Genomic DNA, 23734 nt, shown 5'->3' with positions numbered 1-23734 from the left:
GATCGGCTGCTACACCGACGCAACTACGCCCCCGAAGGTCGTAAGTGGCTCTTGGTTGTCCCGCGCAGCTTGCGATCACAAATCTGCGCCTCCTTTCACGACGATCCCCAATGTGGTCATGCCGGAGTTTTCAAAACTTACGAACGCATTCGCCATCGCTTCTACTGGCGCGGAATGTATAATTTCGTTCGAAAATTCGTTATGGGCTGCCCTGACTGTCAACGCCGCAAATCACCGCCTTTCCACTCGTCCGGTGCGCTTCAACCGCTCCCGTGCCCTGCCAAACCTTTCGATCGGATCGGAATTGATCTCTATGGCCCTCTACCGACAACATCAGATGAAAATCGGTGGATCATAGTCGCTGTGGACCATTTAACACGCTACGCTGAGACCGCCGCCCTTCCAAGTGCCACTGCGCGGGACGTAGCATCCTTCATCCTTCATCGCTTCATACTAAGACATGGTGCACCTCGAGAGCTACTAAGCGACCGAGGTCGAGCCTTCCTATCAGAAGTCGTCACGTCTCTGCTTTCTCAATGCCATGTTGTTCATCGCAAGACCACTGCATACCACCCGCAAACTAACGGGCTCACGGAAAGATTTAACCGCACCCTTGGCGATATGCTCGCCATGTATGTGACATCCGATCATACTAACTGGGATCGCATTCTTCCATTCATCACGTTCGCATATAACACCGCGGCACAGTCTACCACTGGATTTTCACCTTTCTTTCTTCTTTATGGACGCGAACCATCCCACACCATCGACACTCTCCTTCCATACCATCCTGACGCATCCGAATGCCCATCTGTGTCCGAAGCTGCCCGTAATGCGGAAGAGTGCCGTGAACTCGCACGCACCTTTACGTCGCAAGAACAACAGCGCCAGAAAGAAAACAACGCCGACTCTTCACAAAGCCCCAGCTATTCCTCGGGATCACTTGTATGGCTGGCTGTTCCTTACCAAAGCCCCGGCATATCCTCAAAACTCGTTCCAAAGTACGAGGGCCCATACCGCGTTTTGGAGCAAACCTCGCCGGTGAATTTTCTCATCGAGCCACTTTCCCCATCTGACGACATGCGCCGGCGTGGACGTGACATCGTCCACATCGCCCGCCTTAAGCCATATCATAGCCCTCTGCCTCCAGACTCTTAGGTCGCCAGGATGGCTCTTTTTCGGCGGGGGCAAATTGTGAAGAAGAAAACGCATCGTTGGCAAACAACATCGCCACCGCTTGGGTACTGGGTGCTTGGCTTCGCTCGCTCGGCTCGTGCTGATCATCGCCGGCATCTGCTCGACCGTTGCTCTTGTCCGATCGTGTTTCATCGTAGGACCACCATCGCAACAGTCGCCAATAAACCCTTTTTCAATATATATATATATATATATATATATATATATATATATATATATATATATATATATATATATATATATATATATATTGTGAGGAAGAAGATGTGCCTGCAGCGAGCAGCATCGGCAACGCCTGGCTCTCTCGGCTCGTGCTTCGGTTCGTTGCTGTGCCGATCGCTGGACGGTTCTTGACGCTGTATCGTCGCTGTCTATAACGGCTAATAAACCTCCTCACATTTGGTGGAGGTGCTGTTAATCCCCGTTGCTACACCCTGGAGCTGCGAAGCCGCACGCTACCACCTGTCATGACTGCCAACGCCACTACATCGACGCCTTCGCTCCAGTTCAACTGCCCTGGCCATCCTAAACTACGGGAGCCGAAGGTCTTCAGCGGTGCGGATGGGACCGACGTCGAAGACTGGCTCGAGCACTATGAACTGGTGAGCGCCAACAATAAGTGGGATGAAGCCGACAAGCTGGGCCACGTGATATTTTATCTCACTGGCGTCGCCGAATTGTGGTTTAATAACCACAAACACAACATCCCCACATGGAGCGTCTTCAAGACGTCATGTGCTGAAGTGTTCGGTCGCCCGGCTGTCCGCAAGCAGAGGGCAGAACAGCGCTTGCGCGTCCGCTCTCAGCAGACTGGCGAGACCTTTACCAGTTATATTGAGGACGTCGTCGACCTTTGTCGACGTGTGAATGACACCATGCCCGAATCTGACAAGGTCAGAAACATACTGAAGGGCATCGACGACGGCGCATTTCAAATGCTTTTGGCAAGGAATCCAAGCACAGTTTCTGAAGTCGTCAGCTTGTGTCAGAGCTACGACGAGTTGAAAAAGCAACGCGCTCTGACTAGGCAGCCTCAGCCTGGTGGTGAGTCGCTGTCCAGCTTTGACTCCATGCCCGACAATTCACCATTGCTTCAGCAAGTCCGAGTCTTCGTCCGTGAGGAAGTCGCCCGCCAACTTTCCCTAGTGCCCTTTACTCACGAGACCACCACCCGTCTACCTGCCCCGCTTCGCACGGCTATATCGGAAGAGGTTGCACAAGCTGTTCCTCGTGCGCACTACGAGCCACCTCTATCAAGCCGTGGTCACTGCCCGGGTGTCGCACAGCCGGTAGGCGCTCCTGTCGCCTATCCGCCAGCCGTTCAGCCTGTGGCCGCGCCCCTAACATATGCAACGCAGCCTGTGGCTCCGCCTGTCGCCTTTTCGCAAGAGATGCACCCCGTAGCCGCGCCGCTCACATATGCAGACGCTGTACGTAGGCTCCCGCAACCACCCTACACCACGCGCTCACAGCCTGCACACCCGGCTGCTTATACGGCACCTTGGGCGGCAGCACCAGTCGCCAATCCCTGGAGGACGCCCGATAACCGACCGATTTGCTACGCTTGCTTCACTCCCGGACACGTTGCTCGCTACTGCCGCCGTCGACCTCAGACGTTCGGCAACTATGCCCGGTCATCGCATCCCGGCAGCCAACCCTTCGTCCAATACGGGCCTGTCTCGCCACCTCGCCATGCGCCTACTGACCACCTAGACTTTCAGCCGCAACGCGCACCCTCTCCTCGTCGGCGATCGCCCTCCCCCATGCGTCGCCGGCCCGGACCCTCCGACCAGGAAAACTAAGCAACGCAGTTCAAGAGGCAAGAACTGCGCCGTTTTCGAACTGTCTAAGCCCTCGCTCCTCTCCTGCTAACGTGGTCGCAGTAACTGTTGAAAGTTATTGTACTTTCGCCCTTGTGGACACTGGCGCCGCTGTTTCTGTTATTGCCGCTAATTTCTGCCGTTTATTACGCAAAGTAACGACGCCGCTTTCGGGACTGTCGCTTCACACCGCAAGCGCACAGCAAGTAACGCCTCTCGCAGCCTGCACTGCAAGAGTCTCCATTGAAGGCATTCTTTACATCGTGGAGTTTATTGTTCTTCCTGTCTGTTCGCATGACGTCATCCTCGGGTGGGACTTCCTATCCCGCCATAATGCCGTCATTGACTGCGCACGCGCCGAAGTTGAGTTTTCGCCCTTGTGTGATGTCCCATTACTGGACGCTCCTCATCAGCCGCCGAAGTTGCTCGTTTTTGAAGATACCGATATTCCGCCTGAAAATTTCGCCCTTGTTCCCGTTTCATGCAACGCCTACACTGACGCTACAGTTCTTTTTATGCCTTCTGATATCTTCAAATGTCGTCGAGCTTTGCCGCTGCCTTTCGCAACAATTGACCTTGCCGCCGGAAGAAGCAACATGTTCGTAAGCAATCCGCTTTCCACACCTGTCACATTGCTTGCGGGGGAATGTCTCGGCCGCGTGCAGGATCTCGACCCTTCGTTTTTGTTTGATGTCCCGGACGACTACTGCGACCACCCAAAAGCACTGTCAGCACTTGGGGAGTCGTCCAATGATACGTTTTCCAGCGCCATCGCCGACACTCTCACTCCCACCGAACATGCCGACCTGCTGGATCTTCTCCATGAGTTCAGGAGTTCGTTCGATGTGTCGCAACCTCAACTGGGCCGCACATCACAAGTCAAACATCATGTTGACACCGGCCTACACCAGCCACTGCGTCAAAGACCATACCGTGTCTCCGCTGAAGAGCGCCGCGTCATCAACGATCAAGTCGAAGATATGCTTCGTAGGGACGTCATTCGACCATCTCACAGTCCCTGGGCGTCTCCCGTCGTCCTGGTGCGTAAGAAAGACGGATCTATCCGATTTTGCGTGGACTATCGTCGTTTGAACAAGATAACCCGCAAGGACGTCTATCCTTTGCCGCGCATTGATGACGCCATTGACACCCTTCACGGAGCGGAATTTTTCTCGTCGCTAGATTTGCGGTCTGGCTACTGGCAGGTCCCAATGGCAGAAGCCGATCGCCAAAAAAACGGCATTTATTACACCAGACGGACTATATGAATTTAACGTCATGCCCTTTGGGCTTTGTAACGCGCCTGCCACGTTTGAACGTCTTATGGATAATACGCTACGTGGCCTCAAATGGAATATGTGCCTGTGTTACCTCGACGATGTCGTGGTTTTCTCCCATGACTTTCCTACGCACCTCCTTCGCCTCAGGCACGTTTTGAGTTGTCTGACCAACGCTGGTCTGCAGCTTAACCTAAAAAAATGCCGCTTCGCTGCACGGGAGCTCGTCATCCTAGGCCACATCGTGTCCAAGCACGGCGTATTACCAGACCCAGCAAAACTTCGAGCAGTCGCAGAATTTCCCAAGCCGACGACCATGAAAGAACTTCGCAGTTTTGTAGGCCTATGCTCCTATTTCCGGCGCTTTGTTCGCAATTTTGCATCTATCATGTCACCGTTAACCCAGCTTCTTCGCGGTGACGTGAACCTCACCTCCTGGTCCCCTGCATGTGACGTTGCCTTCGCTACTCTGCGCCGTCTGCTTACTTCCCCACCTATTCTTCGCCACTTCGACCCGACGGCTCCTACCGAAGTGCACACCGACGCCAGCGGCGTCGGGCTAGGCGCGGTGCTCGCTCAACGAAAGCCCGGCTATTCAGAATACGTTGTAGCCTACGCTAGCCGCACTCTGACGAAAGCCGAAACTAATTACAGCGTGACAGAAAAAGAGTGTTTGGCTCTGGTGTGGGCGCTTGGAAAGTTCCGGCCGTACTTATACGGCCGCCCGTTCGATCTAGTGACTGATCACCACGCGCTTTGCTGGCTCTCCACATTGAAAGACCCTTCTGGCCGCCTTGCGCGATGGGCACTCCGCATCCAGGAGTACGACATTCGCGTCGTATGCCGCTGCGGACGCAAACACTCTGACGCTGATGCCCTGTCCCGCTCACCTTTGCCACCAGATCCAACGTGCGCAAACACGTGCCTCCAGTACTTGTCATCGTTAAATCTTGAATCAATTGCCACCGAACAACGTCGTGACCCGTGGATCGCCTCTCTTATCGAATATTTATCTGACACGCCCCACTTTCCAGTATCTCGATCCCTCCGACGTCAAGCTCTCCATTTCGCCATCCGTGATCAACTTCTTCATCGACGCAACTACGCTCCCGATGGCCGCCGGTGGTTGCTGGTCATTCCACGCACTTTACGATCGCAAGTATGCGCCTCCCTTCACGACGATCCGCAATGTGGCCACGCCGGAGTGTTCAAAACATATGAACGCCTTCGCCATCGCTATTACTGGCGCGGCATGTACAATTTTGTACGTAAATTTGTGCAGTGCTGTCCTGACTGCCAGCGACGTAAATCAACACTGCCACGTGCGACTGGCGCATTGCAGCCACTTCCATGCCCTGCCAAGCCATTTGATCGCGTCGGCGTTGACCTCTACGGTCCCCTTCCATTGACACCAGATGGTAATCGGTGGATTATAGTGGCGGTCGACCACCTGACACGCTACGCCGAAACAGCCGCTTTGCCGAGCGCTACAGCTCAGGATGTCGCCTCTTTCATTTTGCAACGCTTTATTCTTCGACATGGTGCACCTCGAGAGCTCCTTAGTGACAGAGGCCGCGCTTTTCTTTCCGAGGTCGTCAAAACTCTGCTTTCGGAATGCCACGTCATTCATCGGAAAACGACAGCATACCACCCGCAGACTAACGGACTAACGGAACGGTTCAACCGCACGCTAGGTGATATGCTCTCAATGTACGTGGCATCTGATCACAGCAACTGGGACCGTGTTCTCCCATACGTCACGTTCGCATATAACACCGCAATACAATCCACCACGGGATTCTCACCTTTCTTTCTTCTTTACGGACGTGAGCCTTCCCATACAATTGATACCCTACTTCCGTACCGTCCTGATGCTTCCGAGTGTCCACCTATCTCCGATGCTGCTAGACAAGCCGAAGAGTGCCGCCAGCTCGCCCGTGCGTTCACCTCGGAAGAACAACAACGCCAGAAAGAAACTTGTAGCACCTCTCTTCCGGATCCCAACTATGCCCCAGGGTCTCTTGTGTGGCTTGCCATCCCATACCAAACACCGGGACTCTCCTCGAAACTTGTCCCGCGGTACGAGGGGCCTTACACCGTTTTGGAGAAAACCTCTCCGGTTAATTTCCTAATTGAACCAGTTTCCCGATCGGACGACATGCGCCGGCGTGCACGTGACATCGTCCATGTTTCCCGACTGAAACCTTACGAGTACTGAACGCTGGGCGAGTTGGTAAATCATCACTACAAAACTGCGCGAAAAAATCGACAAGAAACAGAGAAGGCACACACACAAGCGCAGACTAGCAACTGACAGTTTATTGAAAGAAAACACTTATATACCTAAAGAAAAACTATGACGTGAAAGATTAGAAGTTGGCAGTGAGATAATCAATCTCTAGTTGGTGCGACACGTGTGTTGCGAGGCCTTCGGTGACTTTGCACCAACTAGAGATTGATTATCTCACTGCCAACTTCTAATCTTTCACGTCATAGTTTTTCTTTAGGTATATAAGTGTTTTCTTTCAATAAACTGTCAGTTGCTAGTCTGCGCTTGTGTGTGTGCCTTCTCTGTTTCTTGTCGATTTTTCGCGCAGTTTTGTAGTGATGAAACCTTACCATGAGCCTTTGCCTGAAACTTCTTAAGTCGCCAGGATGGCTCCTTTTTCAGCGGGGGCGATTGTGAGGAAGAAGATGTGCCTGCAGCGAGCAGCATCGGCAACGCCTGGCTCTCTCGGCTCGTGCTTCGGTTCGTTGCTGTGCCGATCGCTGGACGGTTCTTGACGCTGTATCGTCGCTGTCTATAACGGCTAATAAACCTCCTCACCTCCTCACAATATATATATATATATATATATATATATATATATATATATATATATATATATATATATATATATATATATATATATATATATATATATATATATATATATATATATATATAGCGCACGAATATATATAGGGGATGTTATTAGGCCAATTGAATGTAAATGTTAAGAAAGATTAAGAAAGAAAACTGGGTGAAAAGATAACTTGCCGTAGGCAGGATCCGAATAACGCGTTCGATGCTCTACTCCCACGTTTAAATTCACATAGACACCCAATAAAGTGACTGGGGGGACAGCTGTTGCGGTAGCTCAGTAGTAGAGCATCGAACGCTGATATGTTAGCTACGTAGCAATATTGTGTCTGAACACGAAAAAACGAGCCCTTAAGTATACACTTGTTTCCTTTGACTACGCCCCTGGTATGCACTTCAGTTACAAGCGATCGTAGTGCTACAGACGTTCACAAGAACTTTTAATACGAACACGTACAGGTAAACTAGACTTCGGTGATTCGATGAATGAAGAATGAAATTAAGGGGAACGAAATTATGAGGAATGCATTTCTTACGTGTGGGCCTGCCAACGAGAAAACAAGGACGCGTTCACATTCCGAGAACGCTCAACTGTCAGACTCCAGCTCAATTGACCCGCATCGAATGCTACGATCGCGCGGTGACGGTTCTTGCTCACATTCCCTTACTGCGTCTCATTATTTATAAAGCTTTATTAATATTTCAAGCAACAAATTACATAAACTACGCATGCTGTGTTAAATAAGTTTCGCTATGTCACGTGCCACTGAAGTCAGAGCAGAGTTGTCTACGTAGAGAAAGAAGTGACCGGCCTTGGCTGCGTAGCAAGTAGCGTGTCGCGAAGCTAAGTTTTAGGAGATGTGATGGAAGCTCTGCTAAGGCAGGCCGCGTAGCGATGCAACCACACTACGTGTCTCACAATAATGTCGCGATCAAAAAAAAAAAAAAGAAAAAGAAAAAAAAAAAAACCTCCCCGTCGGGGAATCGAACCCCGGTCTCCCGCGTGACAGGCGGGGATACTGACCACTATACTAACGAGGACTACAGCTTCAACTCAATTACTGAAAATTTCATCAAGCCACCAGAGCGTTTTTTTTTTCTTTACAGCGAATAAGCAAAAAATGGGCTCATTACACCATGCTGAACAAGCTTTCCCAATAGCAGGTACCCTAAAGCAATATGTAGAACAGACTTGGGATGCTTGACGCTACGCTCCGTAACACAAAGTCTACCCAGGTGAAACGAAAGAAGGGGGTGTTCTTCGCATTCTGACGCCAAACCGCATTTTTTTTTTTTTTTTTTCAGATATAGCAATTTGTAGGCACTTGTAACCTGTAGGGCCTGCCATAAATATTCACAAATATGACGTTTCAGACGCTGTATGTTTCTTGCGCATAATCTTGAAGCTGCACATGTCGTAATCTGCAGTAGTAGTTCAAAACGAATTCCAACATCGTACAACCTAATACCATACAAAACCTATGATTGGCTGTAAAAAAAAAAAAAAAAGTTCTTCCCGTCGGGGAATCGAACCCCGGTCTCCCGCGTGACAGGCGGGGATACTGACCACTATACTAACGAGGACTACAGCTTCAGATCAATTACTGAAAATCTCATCAGGCCACCAGAGCGTTTTTTTTTTTCTTTACAGAGAATAAGCAAAAAATGGGTTCATCACACCGTGCTGAACAAGCTTTCCCAATAGGAGGTATCTTAAAGCAATATGCAGAACAGACTTGGGATGCTTGACGCTACGCTCCGTAACACAAAGTCTAGCCAGGTGAAACGAAAGAAGGGGAAACGAAGAAAGATGCGGTTTGGCATTCTGACGCCAAACCGCATTTTTTTTTTTTTTCAGATATAGCAATTCGTAGGCACTTGTAACCTGTAGGGCCTGACATAAATATTCACAAATATGACGTTTCAGACGCTGTATGCTTCTTGCGTATAATCTTGAAGCTGCACATGTCGTAATCTGCAGTAGTATGACGATAGTTATAGCGCGAGAACAAAACGACGACAGAGACAAGAAGGACACGTCTCTGTGTCGTCGTTTTGTTCTAGAGACAAGAAGGACACGTCTCTGTGTCGTCGTTTTGTTCTCGCGCTATAACTATCGTCATGTCATACCAACTAGCCCAAGCTTCCATACTGCAGTAGTAGTTCAAAACGAATTCCAACACCGTACAACCTAATACCATACAAAACCTATGATTGGCTGTAAAAAAAATCCTCCCCGTCGGGGAATCGAACCCCGGTCTCCCGCGTGACAGGCGGGGATACTGACCACTATACTAACGAGGACTGACGGATTCGGTCTTTTAAGTCTTTTAAGAACTACATACACACTCACCCAAAGCTAGCACTAACGATGCCGACGATGCCTGTTCCCGAGCCCAACTCCAGAACATTTTTCTTCGCATCCCACTCGCCAACACAGTTCTTGTGGTCGATGTATTTACCCAGCACGAGCGCGCCGTCCCACACGACGCAACCCACGTCTCCTTCCATCCACTGATGTATGGCGAGCTCGACATCCGTTGAGTCTAAATGCACAGTGCGTACGAACGTGGACGCGTTCATCGGGTACAACGAAGAAATAAACGAACAAAATCATGCAACACCGTGTTTGATGTCGCTTATATCACTCAGATGACCTGAAACTTGGCGCGCACGTACTTAGGCCATACGGGTATCCGCGGTAACAAAGAGCCCTAGTAACCGGTTTTCTTTGAAACAAACCCGTACGTTTATTAGAAGGTTTATCACGAAGAAACTTTGTCGCAGTTCTCGAAATTTTCGATGTGCTGCGGTAAAGCGTGGCTCGCAAAAAAGCGTTGGCTACTGTTTCGCGGCTGAGGCCGAAGCAGCTGACGTGTAAACTACGTGTGCTGCGGCTAACGGCTGAGAGCCGCTTGCTGTGTCAACATAAACTAACGCGAGGGGTCTCTTCGGTTTTCAGACGACGATGAGGCGAGGCGAGTGTGCGTGTAAGTTTGTTTGAAACTTCTACTTTCGTGCCCGAAAAGTGCCTTACGTTGGGTCCCGCGTTTGCGGCAGGCATCGTGAAAGATCGCGGATCCGTAATGCACTTGTTTCGGCGTCGCGCCGGTCGGCGATAAACTATTTTTCGCCGGTATTGACACGTGGCGTTATGCATCGCGAGAATCACTTGCCGGTGTGTGTCGTGTCCCCCCCCCCCCCCCTCCCTCCTTCACAACTTCACCGTTTCTAGTAACCACTTTCATTTGGTCAAACTGTCTTTCATCATTTACTGGATTTAACGAAATCTGTTGCGAGATCTTCAGCGCCTGGCGGTTAAGCTCTTCTTTAGCTTAGGTACTCGTTCCTGATACTAGATAACCGGCACTGAATATCCTGACATGTTGGCGCTACGCGTTTGTCGAGCACGTTAACTATATCGTTATGTCATACCCCACACATTTGTAATGCTCTAGACAGAACGTTCAAACTTTACCTATCAAGCCGGTTAAATCACAGCGCAGTGTCGGGCGTCTGCGTCTTGCGAGTGCAAGTACGTTTACGTCGCCGTTCGGGGTACGAAAACCGTAAAACGGCGTTAATAGTTCGATTTCTTACTGAAAGTATATGATGAGTGAAGGCTGCAGTTCACAAGAGAACCAGCCTAAAGGCACTTGGATTTCGCTAAACTTGAAAGCGTTACGCAGAACTGAGATTGATAAGATTGCGCGAATGAGTCTATCGCGTTGTTACGGATTGTTTTACTTTCTCACCTGCGCAAACACTAAACTAAAGTTGCACGAGTCATTATCCGGACTCATGTTTTGTAGTGAATGTTCTGGTGCATGCCTTGCATACGTGCGAGTAGTGACTCGCCATTTAAAGAATTTCTTACACGTCGTCCCACCTGCATCTAGCGCTTAGCCTTTCGGGGCCTATGAAACCTTCAATTGTATGCATGCGTTCAGCTGTGACTTTCGATATGCTCGTTTCTATCCCGGTCTTGACTTTAAGGTCATGGTTGCTACCTACATGAAAAAAAAGTGGTGGCCCAATTTCACTTATGCACATTGGCTGTTGTCTTAGCAGTTTTACCAGAATTTCTCTGATCATAACAGTGTAGTTTTAGTGTCTTGAGCAGCTAACAGTGCAGTGCCTGATAACCAATTCCTGGATCTGGACTGTGGTGCTCTATGGAAGGAAATATGAAAAAAAAAAAACTATTGTGGCATTTCTTACAGCCTGCATTTTGTATGATGACCTTTTCAGTTCTACACTTGCAAACAATAATGCCATAACAGTGCAACAGTAGTGCCTTGAGTACTTATCAGTGTAATGTCTCATAATAAGCGTGCATACTGATACTTCTCGTACAATGTCACATTCACAGTTTCTAATTGTGCTCAAACGTGACGACCACAGGGACATAATTGAGCCATATTATAAATATTTTACCTTTAGACTGTGGTTGTTTCTCACCACACTATCAGATTCGCAGACTTTGCTTTGTTCAGTTTAGTGATAGAAAAGCTTTACACATGCTTATGTTTGTGAGCAATATTTTGTGCAAGTGGAATCATTTGGCTTATTTGGCATTCGTAATATCGGCATCTCTCTGGCGATCCTTGGTAATGAGAATTTCCAGCGGTTCAACAACTACTTTGTTAACTACTAGAAGTGATGCTTTGTAGCCATGACTTCTCGTGCTTAGACAGAGCGACGTTTCATAGAAGTTATCATCGAGATCAGCTTTTCGAGAGAAATAATAGATAAAACTAGAATAGGATTGAGCAGTAGTAATTACTACAAAACAGCAGGCTATGCTACTGCAACATGCAGCGCTGTCTTTGTTAATTATTAAAAAAGGGGAAATGTTGAATCCCGGCAAATTCGATTAGATATCCAGGGCAATAACAGTAGCACTCGATTACGGCATAAAAGGTTTCCGTATTATTTTTCTCAGTGTCATTGCAGCCGCTCAGTGAAGCTGCAATGAGCATTAACCAGTACAGCTTGCGACTGGTTCCTGTGCATACTGTGCCCCTTTTCCTGTTGCAGCATTACTTAGGCTTCTCCTGGCAGCTGTGCTGGGGGCCCAGCTATGCAGTGCCCTGTCGCTCTCTACATATTTTGGTCCCGAAGACAAAGCCCGCCTCAAGAGCCTCTTCACGTCGCCCAAGGCCCTGGCAGACTTGCCATCGGCGCACTATGCAGCGTATGGATTGAGCCTTCTGGGTGAAAAGATTACAAACCCTCAGGCAAGTTAACCTTGGGAATGCGCTGTGTTACATAATGCGGCGGCGTGATATTTGTCTGCTAGAAGCTGAACCAGGGAGAAAAATTAGCGAAGGTGTATTGCCTTTTTGGAATTTTTGTAAGGGATTTGCATCGTATGTGTAGACACCGGATGCCCATGTTGTCTGCTTGGGTGACATTTTAACAGTTGACAAGAAAATCGGACAGCTTCCAACCTCGTAACTTCATCCTGATGCTTTATTGTTATGTACTGCTCACGTGAAAGCCTCTTGTACATGGACTCCTGGAAGGCACGTTGCCTGTCTTTTATTTTCTTTGCTGTACGTGCTAATTTGCATATTATGATGCAGTTTAAACCAGGCAAGCAATGAAAGCTTGTTTGCCATTTCGTACAGCTGTACAAATGAGGAACCCTCCTTTTTCATTTTTAATGCTTTTTCAGAAAAGATTGGACTAATATAATTGCTCATGCTAACTTTTATTCGTTGCTATAGGAAGCATCACTGTCGCAGGTATAGAAGCTGGACTTTGGTACAAGTGTATGAAAAGAACTGAACTTCTGGCTGTTCATTATTTGACTGAGCCTTATCAATCCAAAGACATAGCCTCAATTGAATTATGGCTCTTGTTCTCGCTGGTCACATCGCTGTAAATGTTTATTTATTTACAATATTGCTAGCCCTTGCCGGCTGTAGCAGGGGTGGGAGGTGAACAGGTGAACAATACACAAACAATGTTAGGCAAAAAACAAGTCCAGCCGTCGTTGAAAATCCTGTGAGGATCTACATCCTGTAAGTACCTCGGGAGGAAGCGCATTCCAGTCAACAATAGATCGCACCAGAAACGAAAACTTAAATACATCCACCCGCGGTACATAAGCTTGGACAGAAAATGAGTGATTGGTACGAGCTGACACTCGTCCTGGGGGGGCGCAGGTATGCACTGGGATCCAGCTTGTAGTTCTTATGATACAGGTCATAAATAAATTTTAAGCGAGCTATTTTTCTACGTGTAGCTAACGATTAAAGGTCAGCCCTAGCAAGCAAAAGTGATACAGACTGTGTTCTCATGTAATTTGAATAAATAAACCTCGCGGCCAATCTTTGTACTCGTTCAAGTTTGTTGATTTCAGTTTTAGTATGCGGATCCCAGATGATAGCTGCGTACTCCAGCGTTGGTCTAACAATAGTCTTATACGCCAACAATTTAACAGAGGGCGTTGCATTACGGAGTTTCCTTCTCAGAAAACCCAGCTTTCGCTTCGCCAGTCCTGTAATGTTGTCAATATGATTGTCCCACTTTAAACTGCTGGATATAGTAACACCTAAGTATTTAAACTCATTAGAACTCTTAATTTCTCTATTGTTTATTGTGTATTTATAGTTAAAGGGGGTTTTTTATTTGAAATTGTCATACAAACAGTTTTATCAAAATTAATTTTCATGTCCCATTTTTCACACCAGTTGTCAATACATCGAAGAGCATCCTGTAAATGTTTTTAATTTTACAGGAAGCAAATGGCGCTGCTCCATCTTTTTGTCTTTTGTGTTGCAGGATTACTGCAAAGTCTTGAAAACTGTTGATCAAAAGAACCTTGAGGCCCTCTACCATGCGGCATCTGGCAGCAAAGTTGTTGGCAACTGCCCCGTAAGTTTTCTCGCTGATGAAAGTTTCGTAGGTATTTCACTTGATGGTCAAATACAATAAATTATGTGAATAGTGGATTGGATCAATTCAAAGTACTACTAAGCAGTGCAGTGTTGAGCTAAGCCACTGGACTGAGGACAGACCAGCTCATACTGGCAAATGTATTTTATTGTTCGATATGGGAAATCATATAAAATCACAAGGGAGAAGAAATTTTGTGACTAGCTAGCATTTTCAATTGATTGTTTTCGAATGCCTTATCACAACAGTTCCTGCTATAGTGCTCGTGTTGACCCATTGTGACAACTCAAGGTGTTCCTTAGCTACGCTAGAGGACATGGATTCGGTACTGGCCATGGTGTGAACATTTCTTTAAGAATGAAATGCAAGAACCTCGATTTAGGTGCACGCGACAGAACACCAGATGGACCAAAATTAATTCGAAGTCCTACCAATAAGGTGTGCCTTATAAATGTAATGCAATTTTGGCGAGTAAAGCCCTGTGTAATTACATTAGTGTCCTGTTTGCTTCCTTTGTCGTATAAACCAGCTTCCTTGGCAGCACAGCTCAGCTTAATTTTTTGCATGGCGCTTGCTCGAATGATGTTGGCATTTTCATACTATAGCTTGCAGTATCTGACACGTGGAAGTACTCATCGGTGCATCTAATGCAACCTCTTCCTGGAGAAGGGCCGTGATTGCACATTAAATAGTTAACATGAATGACTGCAAATAGGGGGCATAAGGGGCTGTCGTTCCTTTTTTTCTTAATTTATTTTTGTAATGAATATTTAATAGCAATGCATTGTCACTCTTCATGGTGGCTTTCCTTTCATATTTCCACTCTCAATCGGAATCATGGTGTTGTACAGTACAAAGAACTATATTTAAACATCTAGAGAAGAGCCACCTCTTAAGGCGACACTGCGAGCGGCTCCCACGTGGGGACAGTTTGTATTTATTTATCGGATATTTGTGCCATTACAAATCGGTTTTATGTACATACTTGTAAAGTTTGATAATTTATGTCTTCTACATTTTTTTTGTGTGTAATGAACTCTTGTACCAATTTCTTTTGTAGGTTTTTATATTCTTGCGTGAATATTTTATAACTTGTATCTAATAAATACGTTCAGAGGTTTCTGGTATGGTCCTCTTGGGATTCTCTGATGCATTTCCTTCACACTGTAATTATACTGTTCTAATTAAATAAACATTTGATTGACTTATTGATTGATTGATTGAAATATGTTGAATCATGCCATTTGTTTCTCATGATGCCAGTTAAAGTACGTTTTTCTCGTTCACTGTTACAGCTGGACATTCCAGAGGGCAAGGCAACGCTGCAGGCTGCATTGAAGGAGGACTCCTCCGTAGTGCAGCTTTATCACGCAGTTTTGGCACTGAAAGCTCTCGGTGTATCAGGTCAGTCCTAGATCCATCCGAAGTTGCATAGTCATAGTACAGTGTCACTTGCATGCTACGAGGTTGAGCACGGAATTGCATATTTCTCATGTGACACCAGCAGTGCTGTTACGCTGTAAGGACAGGTGCAATACTTCCAAAAGCATGAAATAATGAGTTGCTTTTTCATCTAGCAATCTCATCATCAACCAACAAAAAAAAAAAAGTAATATACTTAAAAACTTGGCGATAGTGGCACTTCAAGTGTCATAGTCTGAATAGGATGTGTCCAGTCTATCTGATATTTGTGCTCATGTCACAGTACATTTGAGAAAGATCTCTGGTGTTCGCACACAATTGAAAATATGTAGGCTCGTGCAAATGATAAATTTTAGGCTAGAAGCAAATTCGTAGCAAATAGTCGTTTTGGTTGAATCACTTTTAATTAAATTCTAATAGTATATATCACGCATTATAAAGAAAAATAGGCATATTTGTCATGGTCCAACTAACCTACGCAATATCTTTTTTTATATTGAAGGCAGGCTTGTGAAAATGACATTTAAAAAGGAGCAAAATTACAATTCAGGTAGAATGTAAGTGATAATCTCCAAAATACATTGTTTTCTAAAATTCATTATAATTATAACATATAAGCCAGTATAACAAGCATTTAAGCTTAAAAAGAGATTAATTAATGGGGGAGGGTAATGTATTCCTTTTAACTTTGCAATTAAGCTTTGCGGCAGTGCAGATTTTTTTTTTTTTTTTGAAAACGTGTATTTGTAGGATAGCACCCCTGTACTGCAGTGAAACCATCTTTACAGGGGAATTAAATGTGGATCAATGCGTAGTGATTCACTCATTAAGAATACTTCGGTATTTCCAGTAATATAAATTTGAATATAGGTGAATTTGAATATGTTACTACTTATTCAAATATTCAAAGGGTTCGAATATTTATTCTAGTTGAATAATATACAGCACTGTTTATCTGGTGCATACTGTTTCATTTAAGACCCTTCACTGTGCGGTTAGTGGCGACATTGGGGATTTTTGTACGCAGTGGCTCAATCGTGACTCAATAAAAGGGATAATACAGTTTTCCTTCAAATAATATTTCCTTCAAAAAGCAGGACAATGTGGAGTCGGTGATATCCTAGTTAGACACAGCGAATGCAAGTGGCACTTTTGGGAAAGCATTTGTGATAAAATGAAAGCTGGTGCTGGTCTCGGTACAAATTTCTTAAATAAAAAAATCTCCTTTCCGCAGAGCACGAGCTGGTAGGAAACTGGCAATTTCTGCGAAACTTGTATATATTTTTAGGAGCACTTACTAAAAGAAAAAGACAAAGTAAAATTTATTTGTGTTGTCAAGCTTTATTACTAATTGCAAGTACCGTTTCAACTAAGCAGGTTAGCTGATGTGCACTTGCAGAAAAATTACAAATTGTAATTTAGCTTTCTAGATTCTTTGCTAAGTATAAGTTCACAAACTTGCTCAGTCATTGAAATGCTCAAGTCTAATGGAAGGCATTTGAGACTGCATATGAAAGGCACCGTGGCAAATTCTGCTCACGTGTACAGTAATGTACGAGACACCTTACTGACTACCTGTTCATGCTGATATATCTTTCCGTTCTTTAAAGTGGACTCTTCGAAGGTCAGCCAGCTTCTGCTTTCCGCCCTCAAGAAAGACGACAACATGGTCAAGTAAGTGATGCTCCTGGCTCGCCTTATGCAGTAACGTGTGTGCCGTTCGGTGCCTTTAAAGTACCGATCATATGGACATGTTTTCGTTGTAACTAAGACACTCGACCATCAATTGACAGACTCCTAGTGATCTCTCGGTTAAACAGATAGAAGAGCTTGTTCATTGTTCACAAAGGCCAGCAACAGCTGGTTTAGACACATTTTTTTATACAAGATGTGCTTATACGTCCTTGTGATGCCGAAAATGGCACCATTATGGGCATTTAGTTTTTTATTTTTATCTGTTCACTTTTTTGAGATCTGAAATTGTTCCGAGTGTTACTTGTCAAAATAGCAAAAGACCATTGGAACTGCTTTGTCATCATATGTAGTGTAGGTGCTTGCAACACTAGCCGACCAGGCTTTTCTGGAAGTGATTCTGGTTTGATCTTGTCTTAAGACAGATAATTTATAAAAGACCTGAAACGAGGCAGAATAGGAACCTGTCAACTGAGGTACGGAGAGTGGGCAGTATGGAAAACAGAGCGCAGGGCTTAAGAGAACTGGAGATTACAATCATTCTTCACAATCAAACCCAACAATGCATACCAAACCACTGCGTTTTAGTACAACAAGATGCACTGCATATGCTCGTGTAAGGGTTGCACTTTTTTTTCCACAATTTCGAAGGGGTGCCGCTTTTCCATGGAAGCGCAAAATTTTTGTTCAATTTTCGATTCAGGTAAAAAGAAAGGTGCTTAAACATGGTTAAACATTCTCTTCTTCGACATCACAAGCGGTTGTGCTATTTGGCAGTCATCAAAAAGAACGGTGGCACTACGGATTGGTGGTGCTGGCAAGAAAAGCGACAAGATCTCCCAGGTAGTGTCGCACGCCCAAAGCCCACAAATAGCACCGCATGACAAAGCCGCAGGACAGCTATTGCCATTTCGTGGCTCCCATGATGTGCACAGTACGCGAGACTCGACGAGCCCACGTCGCTGCCATATACTGGCGAGATTTTTTTTTTCTTTTTTTAATATGAACTGCCAAGTTGGGGGGTGAGCTGCCATTACACGAGTGTGGCCCTTAGTTAAGTGTATATGGTATTCTCCTCTTTGAAATGCTTTGCATTTCCTTATTGCATTTACATTCTACGTATGCAGCCTGGGCTATGCATTCCACGTGGCTTCAGTCTTGGGTGGAAACCTCACCCCATTCACGGACCGCATCGAGGATGCCATTGTGCAAGCTGACGAAGTGGGCAGCGACCTCCTTCAGGTTAGCACGCCTACTCACGAGGATGTCAGTGCCCACAAGCATGCTTGTAGCAATTGGATGCATTAATAGCTTCAGGCAGCTACGGGCTTCGGCGAAGAGCACGCCGCCGCTTTAAATAAACTCAAGACCATTCTTACTCCTCCTGCTCTTCGAAACACATGCATAACAGACTTTTTTTGAAGGAAAGATGTGTGTTTTCACTCAAATTTTTTTAAACCTGTGTTTCATTTACTATGAACTTCGAGATACAGCGAACGTATCCCGCATCACGCTCAGGTTTTTTGTAAGCGGGCTCGACTGTAGACGTTATTGTAATGTAATTGTGAAGAAACAAAAGTGCACGAAAAGACAACTTTCTACCGGCTGCATTCGAACCTGCGTCCTTCGAATACTAACGCTTCCGATGCTCTAACACTGACCTATGGTGGTGGTCATGCATCCGTCCACTTTATAAAGTATATGTGGACGGAGGGACGACCGCCACCATAGCTGAGTGGTAGAGCATCAGAAGCTTTATTCAGAGGATGCACGTTTGAATCCAACTGGTGGCAAGTTGTCTTTACGTCCATTTTCATTTTTTCACATTTACATTACAAGTACTTCTACTAACAGCCCCTATACCTTTCCTGGCATTATTGTCTGTTAGTTCTCATTAATATTGTGTATCTTATAGAGGGATTTTACTATTATTTTCATTGATTACGGTGAAGAAAATAAAATGTGTTAAACATTATGTGGATGACATGTATTACTGGATAAATGCTCTCTTTCCTCGCTTCTCCACTCTCCTCATTATACAATTTAAGACAATTGACAGGCTTGAACATCGGAATGCAACTGATCAGTGGCCACCACTTGCAATGGCTCTAGTAGTTGTAACAACCCTCATGTTGCCTTCAAGGCAAAGTGTCTGAGAGGTTGATTTGTTAGCTTACTCTGAAAGGAGGGGGAAATCATTGAGACTATATGCTGCAAAGCTCAGGGACTGAAGTGGGCTGCTGTCAACAACGTTGACCAATCAAACACTGTGCCAAGTGTACCATTCTTGTCCAATGGACAAGTATGCCCTAAGTTTGTCCGCCCAGCATGCATGCAGTGGTCCGTTGTATGCCATAATGGGGACACGCTGCAGTGTAATGCATTCGAGGTCGTGAAGAAGCTGTGCAGTGCAATGCTTGGTTTATCTGCTGTCATGTACATATTTGTGGTTACTGTACACGCAAGGCAACAGACTAAGAGAAAATGATTGGCAAAGTTGAAATTACATATGGCTGGATTACCTAAAGGTAGGATTTATGTGCAAGAGCAAGCAATAAGTTCTGTGTGTGTATAAATTTTATAGCGATAGGTGTTTATTTTAGTGATAAATTTTCTACGGGGTGCATGAAACAAAATTAACTGCCCATGTTTCCGTGCAGGGGCCCATTGTGCTGCTTTCACTTGATGAACTTGCTCATTTTTGTTTTGAGGCTTGACTTTTGCGCTCTTTTTGTGTGCGCAGTTTGAGGGAGGCCTCAGTGTCACTGCTACAATCCTGAGCGGCGTTTATCGTCTTGCCGAAGCTGCCAAGAAGGCTCCGACCGTCACCAAGGTGGGTATTTCTAGTGTTTTTTGATATGATAGTATTGAAGCGATTGATTTGCTGTGCTTCCTAATGCCTTCAGCTGAGGCCGAGCAATCCAGACTGCTTTTGTTGCGGTATCATACTGTCATGGCCAGCTGTGTCTATTTAAATACTGTGCTGTCTGACCAAGCAGTGTTTGGAGACTTCAATGCTGTGTTGCAGGCTTTTGTGGCAGAAGCTAGGTAGCATGTGCACAAATCTGGCAACCAGAGGAGATTTGCAAGTTGCATCCTGGGTTAAGACACTAAGTGAGGGAGGGGGAGTTGGTGCATAACTTAACAAGGCTGACACGTTGAATGTCTGGTGCTGTTTTGATTCTAAATTTATTATTATTGTTTAATTTTACTCTGTTAAGTGTGTTAGGTACGATAGAAGTACCTAAAGGTACAAATGTTGAAAGGTTTTTCACCACTACTACGTAAATTTCAAAAACGAAGGAAAGTCAGCATTTCAATTAAAGACTAAGGTTTTTGTACAGCAGGGTATTGATGCGTTGCATCTGTTTTCACGGTCAGTCACATTTAGCAACTCTTTTTCGGTAACGCAATGATCAGTGCAGTGCATGTCTAGCTGTAATATATGTGAGCATCTGCTGTCACAGCATTTTAACAGACTGAGTATCAACTTAGCGAAAAGTTTGCTTTCCCAGTTTCTCCTCCCCTTTTTTTCTGATTTACCACAACGTCCAAATATGCACATTCATTCACACTTCTGAAAGTTATCACTTGGGATCATATCTCTAGATCACACAACAGTTATGCAGACGCATTTCTTGAAGAGAACTACCGTTTCATTTTTGAATCATTGCTAAGGTAGTGTTTGCATGGTAGCACGGTTGCCTTATGGTATGTTGTGAATCCCCTGGTGTTGCAGCCCAGCTGTTTAATTTTTTTTCCATATCCAGGAGCAAGTGCTGAAGTTTGCCAACTACCTGCTGTCCCGCAAAAACGTCCAGCCGGTCAAGGGAGCGGCCCTTCTGTACGACGTGCTCAAGCTCCTCGCAACAAACTCGGTAACTGATGATCTCATTAAGAAAACATAAAAGTTCAATGCATCGTCTTGTCTTGCCATTTTGCAGCGAACCTGTGCATGACTTGGATCTCGGGATGTTTTCGAACGTGTTTACAGAAAACTTTACTCAAATAATCCAAGTGATAAATGCCCCTCTCCATTGAAGCAACGCATGCATTAATAAATGATTTTGTGTATTCTTTTAGATGTGTGGCTGCTTACCAAGTAAGATATGCATATTCCAATTTAAAGTAGCTATCTTCGGCCTAGTTGTGTTCATGTGGTGTCCACAGAAATGAGCCATTACATTCGAGGTTTCATCCTAAAAGAAGAGCAGCTACTCTGGAATAGTTTTCCTAGTGAGTGTGCCTATCTCACCTGATGCTGCAGAAAGTCTTAAAGACCATGACTTAATAGCGTGGGTGCACTGAATGGGAACTTGCGTTAAATCGAATTTGAGGGCTAATGTGATCATGGAATTGTGAGTTAACGTACACCTTCCAAGATTCACAAGGCCATGCTCGGATCTCTGGAGGCTGTGTTCACCACATTGAAACACCTTCTGTGCCTCTCGTTAGTGCGGAGAGTTGTGAAAGTTCGATCAAGTCACAACGACATTGCGGAAGACTAACAGAGAGAGGGCATGCAGCTCGTCAAGCTTCGGCCAATCAACAGCAGTTGAAGTGGACAGTCTGCCAAATGGACTGTTTGAGAATACCACTGCAGGTACCCAAAATGTGTGCGTTCATCATTATTACATAGCAACTGTGCCGCATGAAAGAAGGTCTGTTGTCCCGTGTAAGCCTACAAATCGTACAAGACTAGGTATTATGGGACACCGCTCGTTTGTGATAGCTGTTAATTTCAAATACTATGCAAGTGGTTGCCTGCATGTGCTTCTTGCATATTTCAGTACCACGTTCCCGTGGCAACCAGCCTGTCTGGCTCTGGCGCCCTGAGCAAGGCCTCGCCCACCGTTGTTGTGCAAGTGACGGACGTCCTGGGCTCGCCTCTGGGTCCCCTCTCTGTGCTGCTAAACAAGGCCGTTCGTCTGCTTGACAGCCAAGTTGTGATGGAGAGGAAACCGTTCGCCCCGGCCAAGGAGGACCCGTAAGTAGTGCATTGTCACTATAGTGGAACTTCGATTATACGTCCCCCAGTTTCACAATGATCTGCATTTTATGACGAACTGGTTTGGTCCCGCGAAATTCCCATAGAAACAATGTATATAAAAACCTTAGTTATAAGATGCAGTTTTACACCGACCGCACATCTTACGAAGACTTTCAGATTTCGTCGGAAAGAAAAAACTACCTTTACTCGAATCGCATGTTGACCAAATATCCACGAGTGCAAAATATGAGCTTGCGTACCCCAATGAGGACTACAGGATAAGTAGTCATCTTCATCGAATGGAAAATTTATTCTCCCGGAAGTTCATGCACTTTTACATACGCCTCAGTTGTGTGCATACGTATCCAGGGTCGTTACCTAGTCAAGCTCTGTCCACGTAGAGTAGGTTCAGCTGATCAAAAAGCTAATATTTTCACATTTTCGGTTCGTGGAAACATTTCCTGGTTGACATATAACTGATTCTCTGCTTCTGTCACACTTGCAGTCACTCGTTTGCGCACCCGTAAGGGCAATAAGGGCACGCGATGCAAAATTACTTTCACTTGACGTCAACGTTCACAACAACAGCGGGAAACCACCAGTTGCGCTTCACAAGGCAACAAATTACAACATGCACAGCTCAGTTGCACATGATTGCATCGTGCATAAACTCGTTATCCGTCGCCACTACGCGATAGCGATGGCATTGCGTCCGACTCGTCTGATGGGAGGCTCACGGGAACACTGTTTCGGTTTCGTTTTCACGCGCAGGCAATTTTCAGACTCTATTTTTTGGTAGAAAGACGTGTGTTGGATTTGATTGTTTTTAAGGGGCCACTCACCAGGTTCTAACAATTTTGAGCTGACAAGCGCAATGCGTAGACAAGGCGTTCATGATCACGCCTGCCAAAATTTGCTACGCTATGCGCTGCGGAAATGGGTCAAATTTCAAGATAAATGCTGCTCCCCATCCCCTCTGCCGGCGCACTTCTAGAGAATGAGGGCATGGCGAGGGCGTATGAATGGCCCTACATACACGGCAATGCAATGACGTTGGTCCTCTACGTAGACGACTCTGCTCCGACGTTGCAAACAGTGGCACGTGATATGGCGAAAATTATTTAACACAACATGCATAGTTTATGTATTTGTTGCTTTAAGAGATTAATAAAACTTGAAAAAATTACGAGACGCAATAAAAAACTGTGCGCGTTTTCTTTAATTTTTTCCCCTGAAATGCTACTAGATGCGGGGCTAATGTGCCAGCGTTTCGCATGCGTTTGGGTCCCCGCGGTCAGCGCATTCAGCAGACGACCGCCGTGGAACGCTCCTACGCGTTCGTGCACTCATTGTGCTCATCTACTCTACCGCGTCTAAGCCAGCGTTTCCAAATCATCCCGCAGAAACGGGCAGAAGACCACAAAATAACGCTGGTCAACAAAGCAACGCTTCTCGTGTGCTCTGGGGTTGGACTTGTTTGGGCAGGTCATGCGCACGTCACCTCATGGTCGGATGCCGGAGAGGGTGGGGAAGAGATTTGGCTTGCGAAGGCTATGCAAAGGAGTGG

At 45.8% G+C, this 23734-nt stretch overlaps 2 protein-coding genes and 3 non-coding genes across 5 annotated transcripts in view; 1 reads left to right on the top strand and 4 right to left on the bottom strand.

Moving 5' to 3' along the window:
• Positions 1 to 9861, bottom strand: part of LOC119170632 (protein N-lysine methyltransferase METTL21D) — a 33061-nt gene extending 23200 nt beyond the window's left edge. Inside the window, exon 1 of the mRNA XM_075886995.1 lies at positions 9511 to 9861. Within this exon, the coding sequence (XP_075743110.1) occupies positions 9511 to 9740 (230 nt within the window). The 5' untranslated portion in view covers positions 9741 to 9861. The remainder of the gene's footprint in view (positions 1 to 9510) is intronic.
• TRNAD-GUC (transfer RNA aspartic acid (anticodon GUC)) lies at positions 8127 to 8198 on the bottom strand. The gene has a single exon. It is a non-coding gene; the product is annotated as a tRNA-Asp (tRNA).
• On the bottom strand, positions 8670 to 8741 carry TRNAD-GUC (transfer RNA aspartic acid (anticodon GUC)). The gene has a single exon. It is a non-coding gene; the product is annotated as a tRNA-Asp (tRNA).
• Positions 9390 to 9461, bottom strand: TRNAD-GUC (transfer RNA aspartic acid (anticodon GUC)). Its single transcript has one exon. It is a non-coding gene; the product is annotated as a tRNA-Asp (tRNA).
• Positions 9862 to 9991: 130 nt separating the features above from the next.
• OstDelta (oligosaccharide transferase delta subunit) overlaps positions 9992 to 23734 on the top strand; it is a 57274-nt gene continuing 43531 nt past the window's right edge. Inside the window, exons 1-9 of the mRNA XM_075886994.1 lie at positions 9992 to 10147; positions 12198 to 12397; positions 13950 to 14042; positions 15359 to 15467; positions 17096 to 17159; positions 18305 to 18419; positions 19921 to 20010; positions 20948 to 21055; positions 21968 to 22164. Of these exons, the coding sequence (XP_075743109.1) occupies positions 10126 to 10147; positions 12198 to 12397; positions 13950 to 14042; positions 15359 to 15467; positions 17096 to 17159; positions 18305 to 18419; positions 19921 to 20010; positions 20948 to 21055; positions 21968 to 22164 (998 nt within the window). The 5' untranslated portion in view covers positions 9992 to 10125. The remainder of the gene's footprint in view (positions 10148 to 12197; positions 12398 to 13949; positions 14043 to 15358; positions 15468 to 17095; positions 17160 to 18304; positions 18420 to 19920; positions 20011 to 20947; positions 21056 to 21967; positions 22165 to 23734) is intronic.

The sequence above is a fragment of the Rhipicephalus microplus genome, chromosome 2, assembly GCF_043290135.1.
Source record: "Rhipicephalus microplus isolate Deutch F79 chromosome 2, USDA_Rmic, whole genome shotgun sequence".
NCBI classification, from domain to species: Eukaryota; Metazoa; Arthropoda; class Arachnida; order Ixodida; family Ixodidae; genus Rhipicephalus; species Rhipicephalus microplus.
Note: the sequence above shows the minus strand (reverse complement) of the source record. Positions and strands in the feature narration are given on the sequence as shown.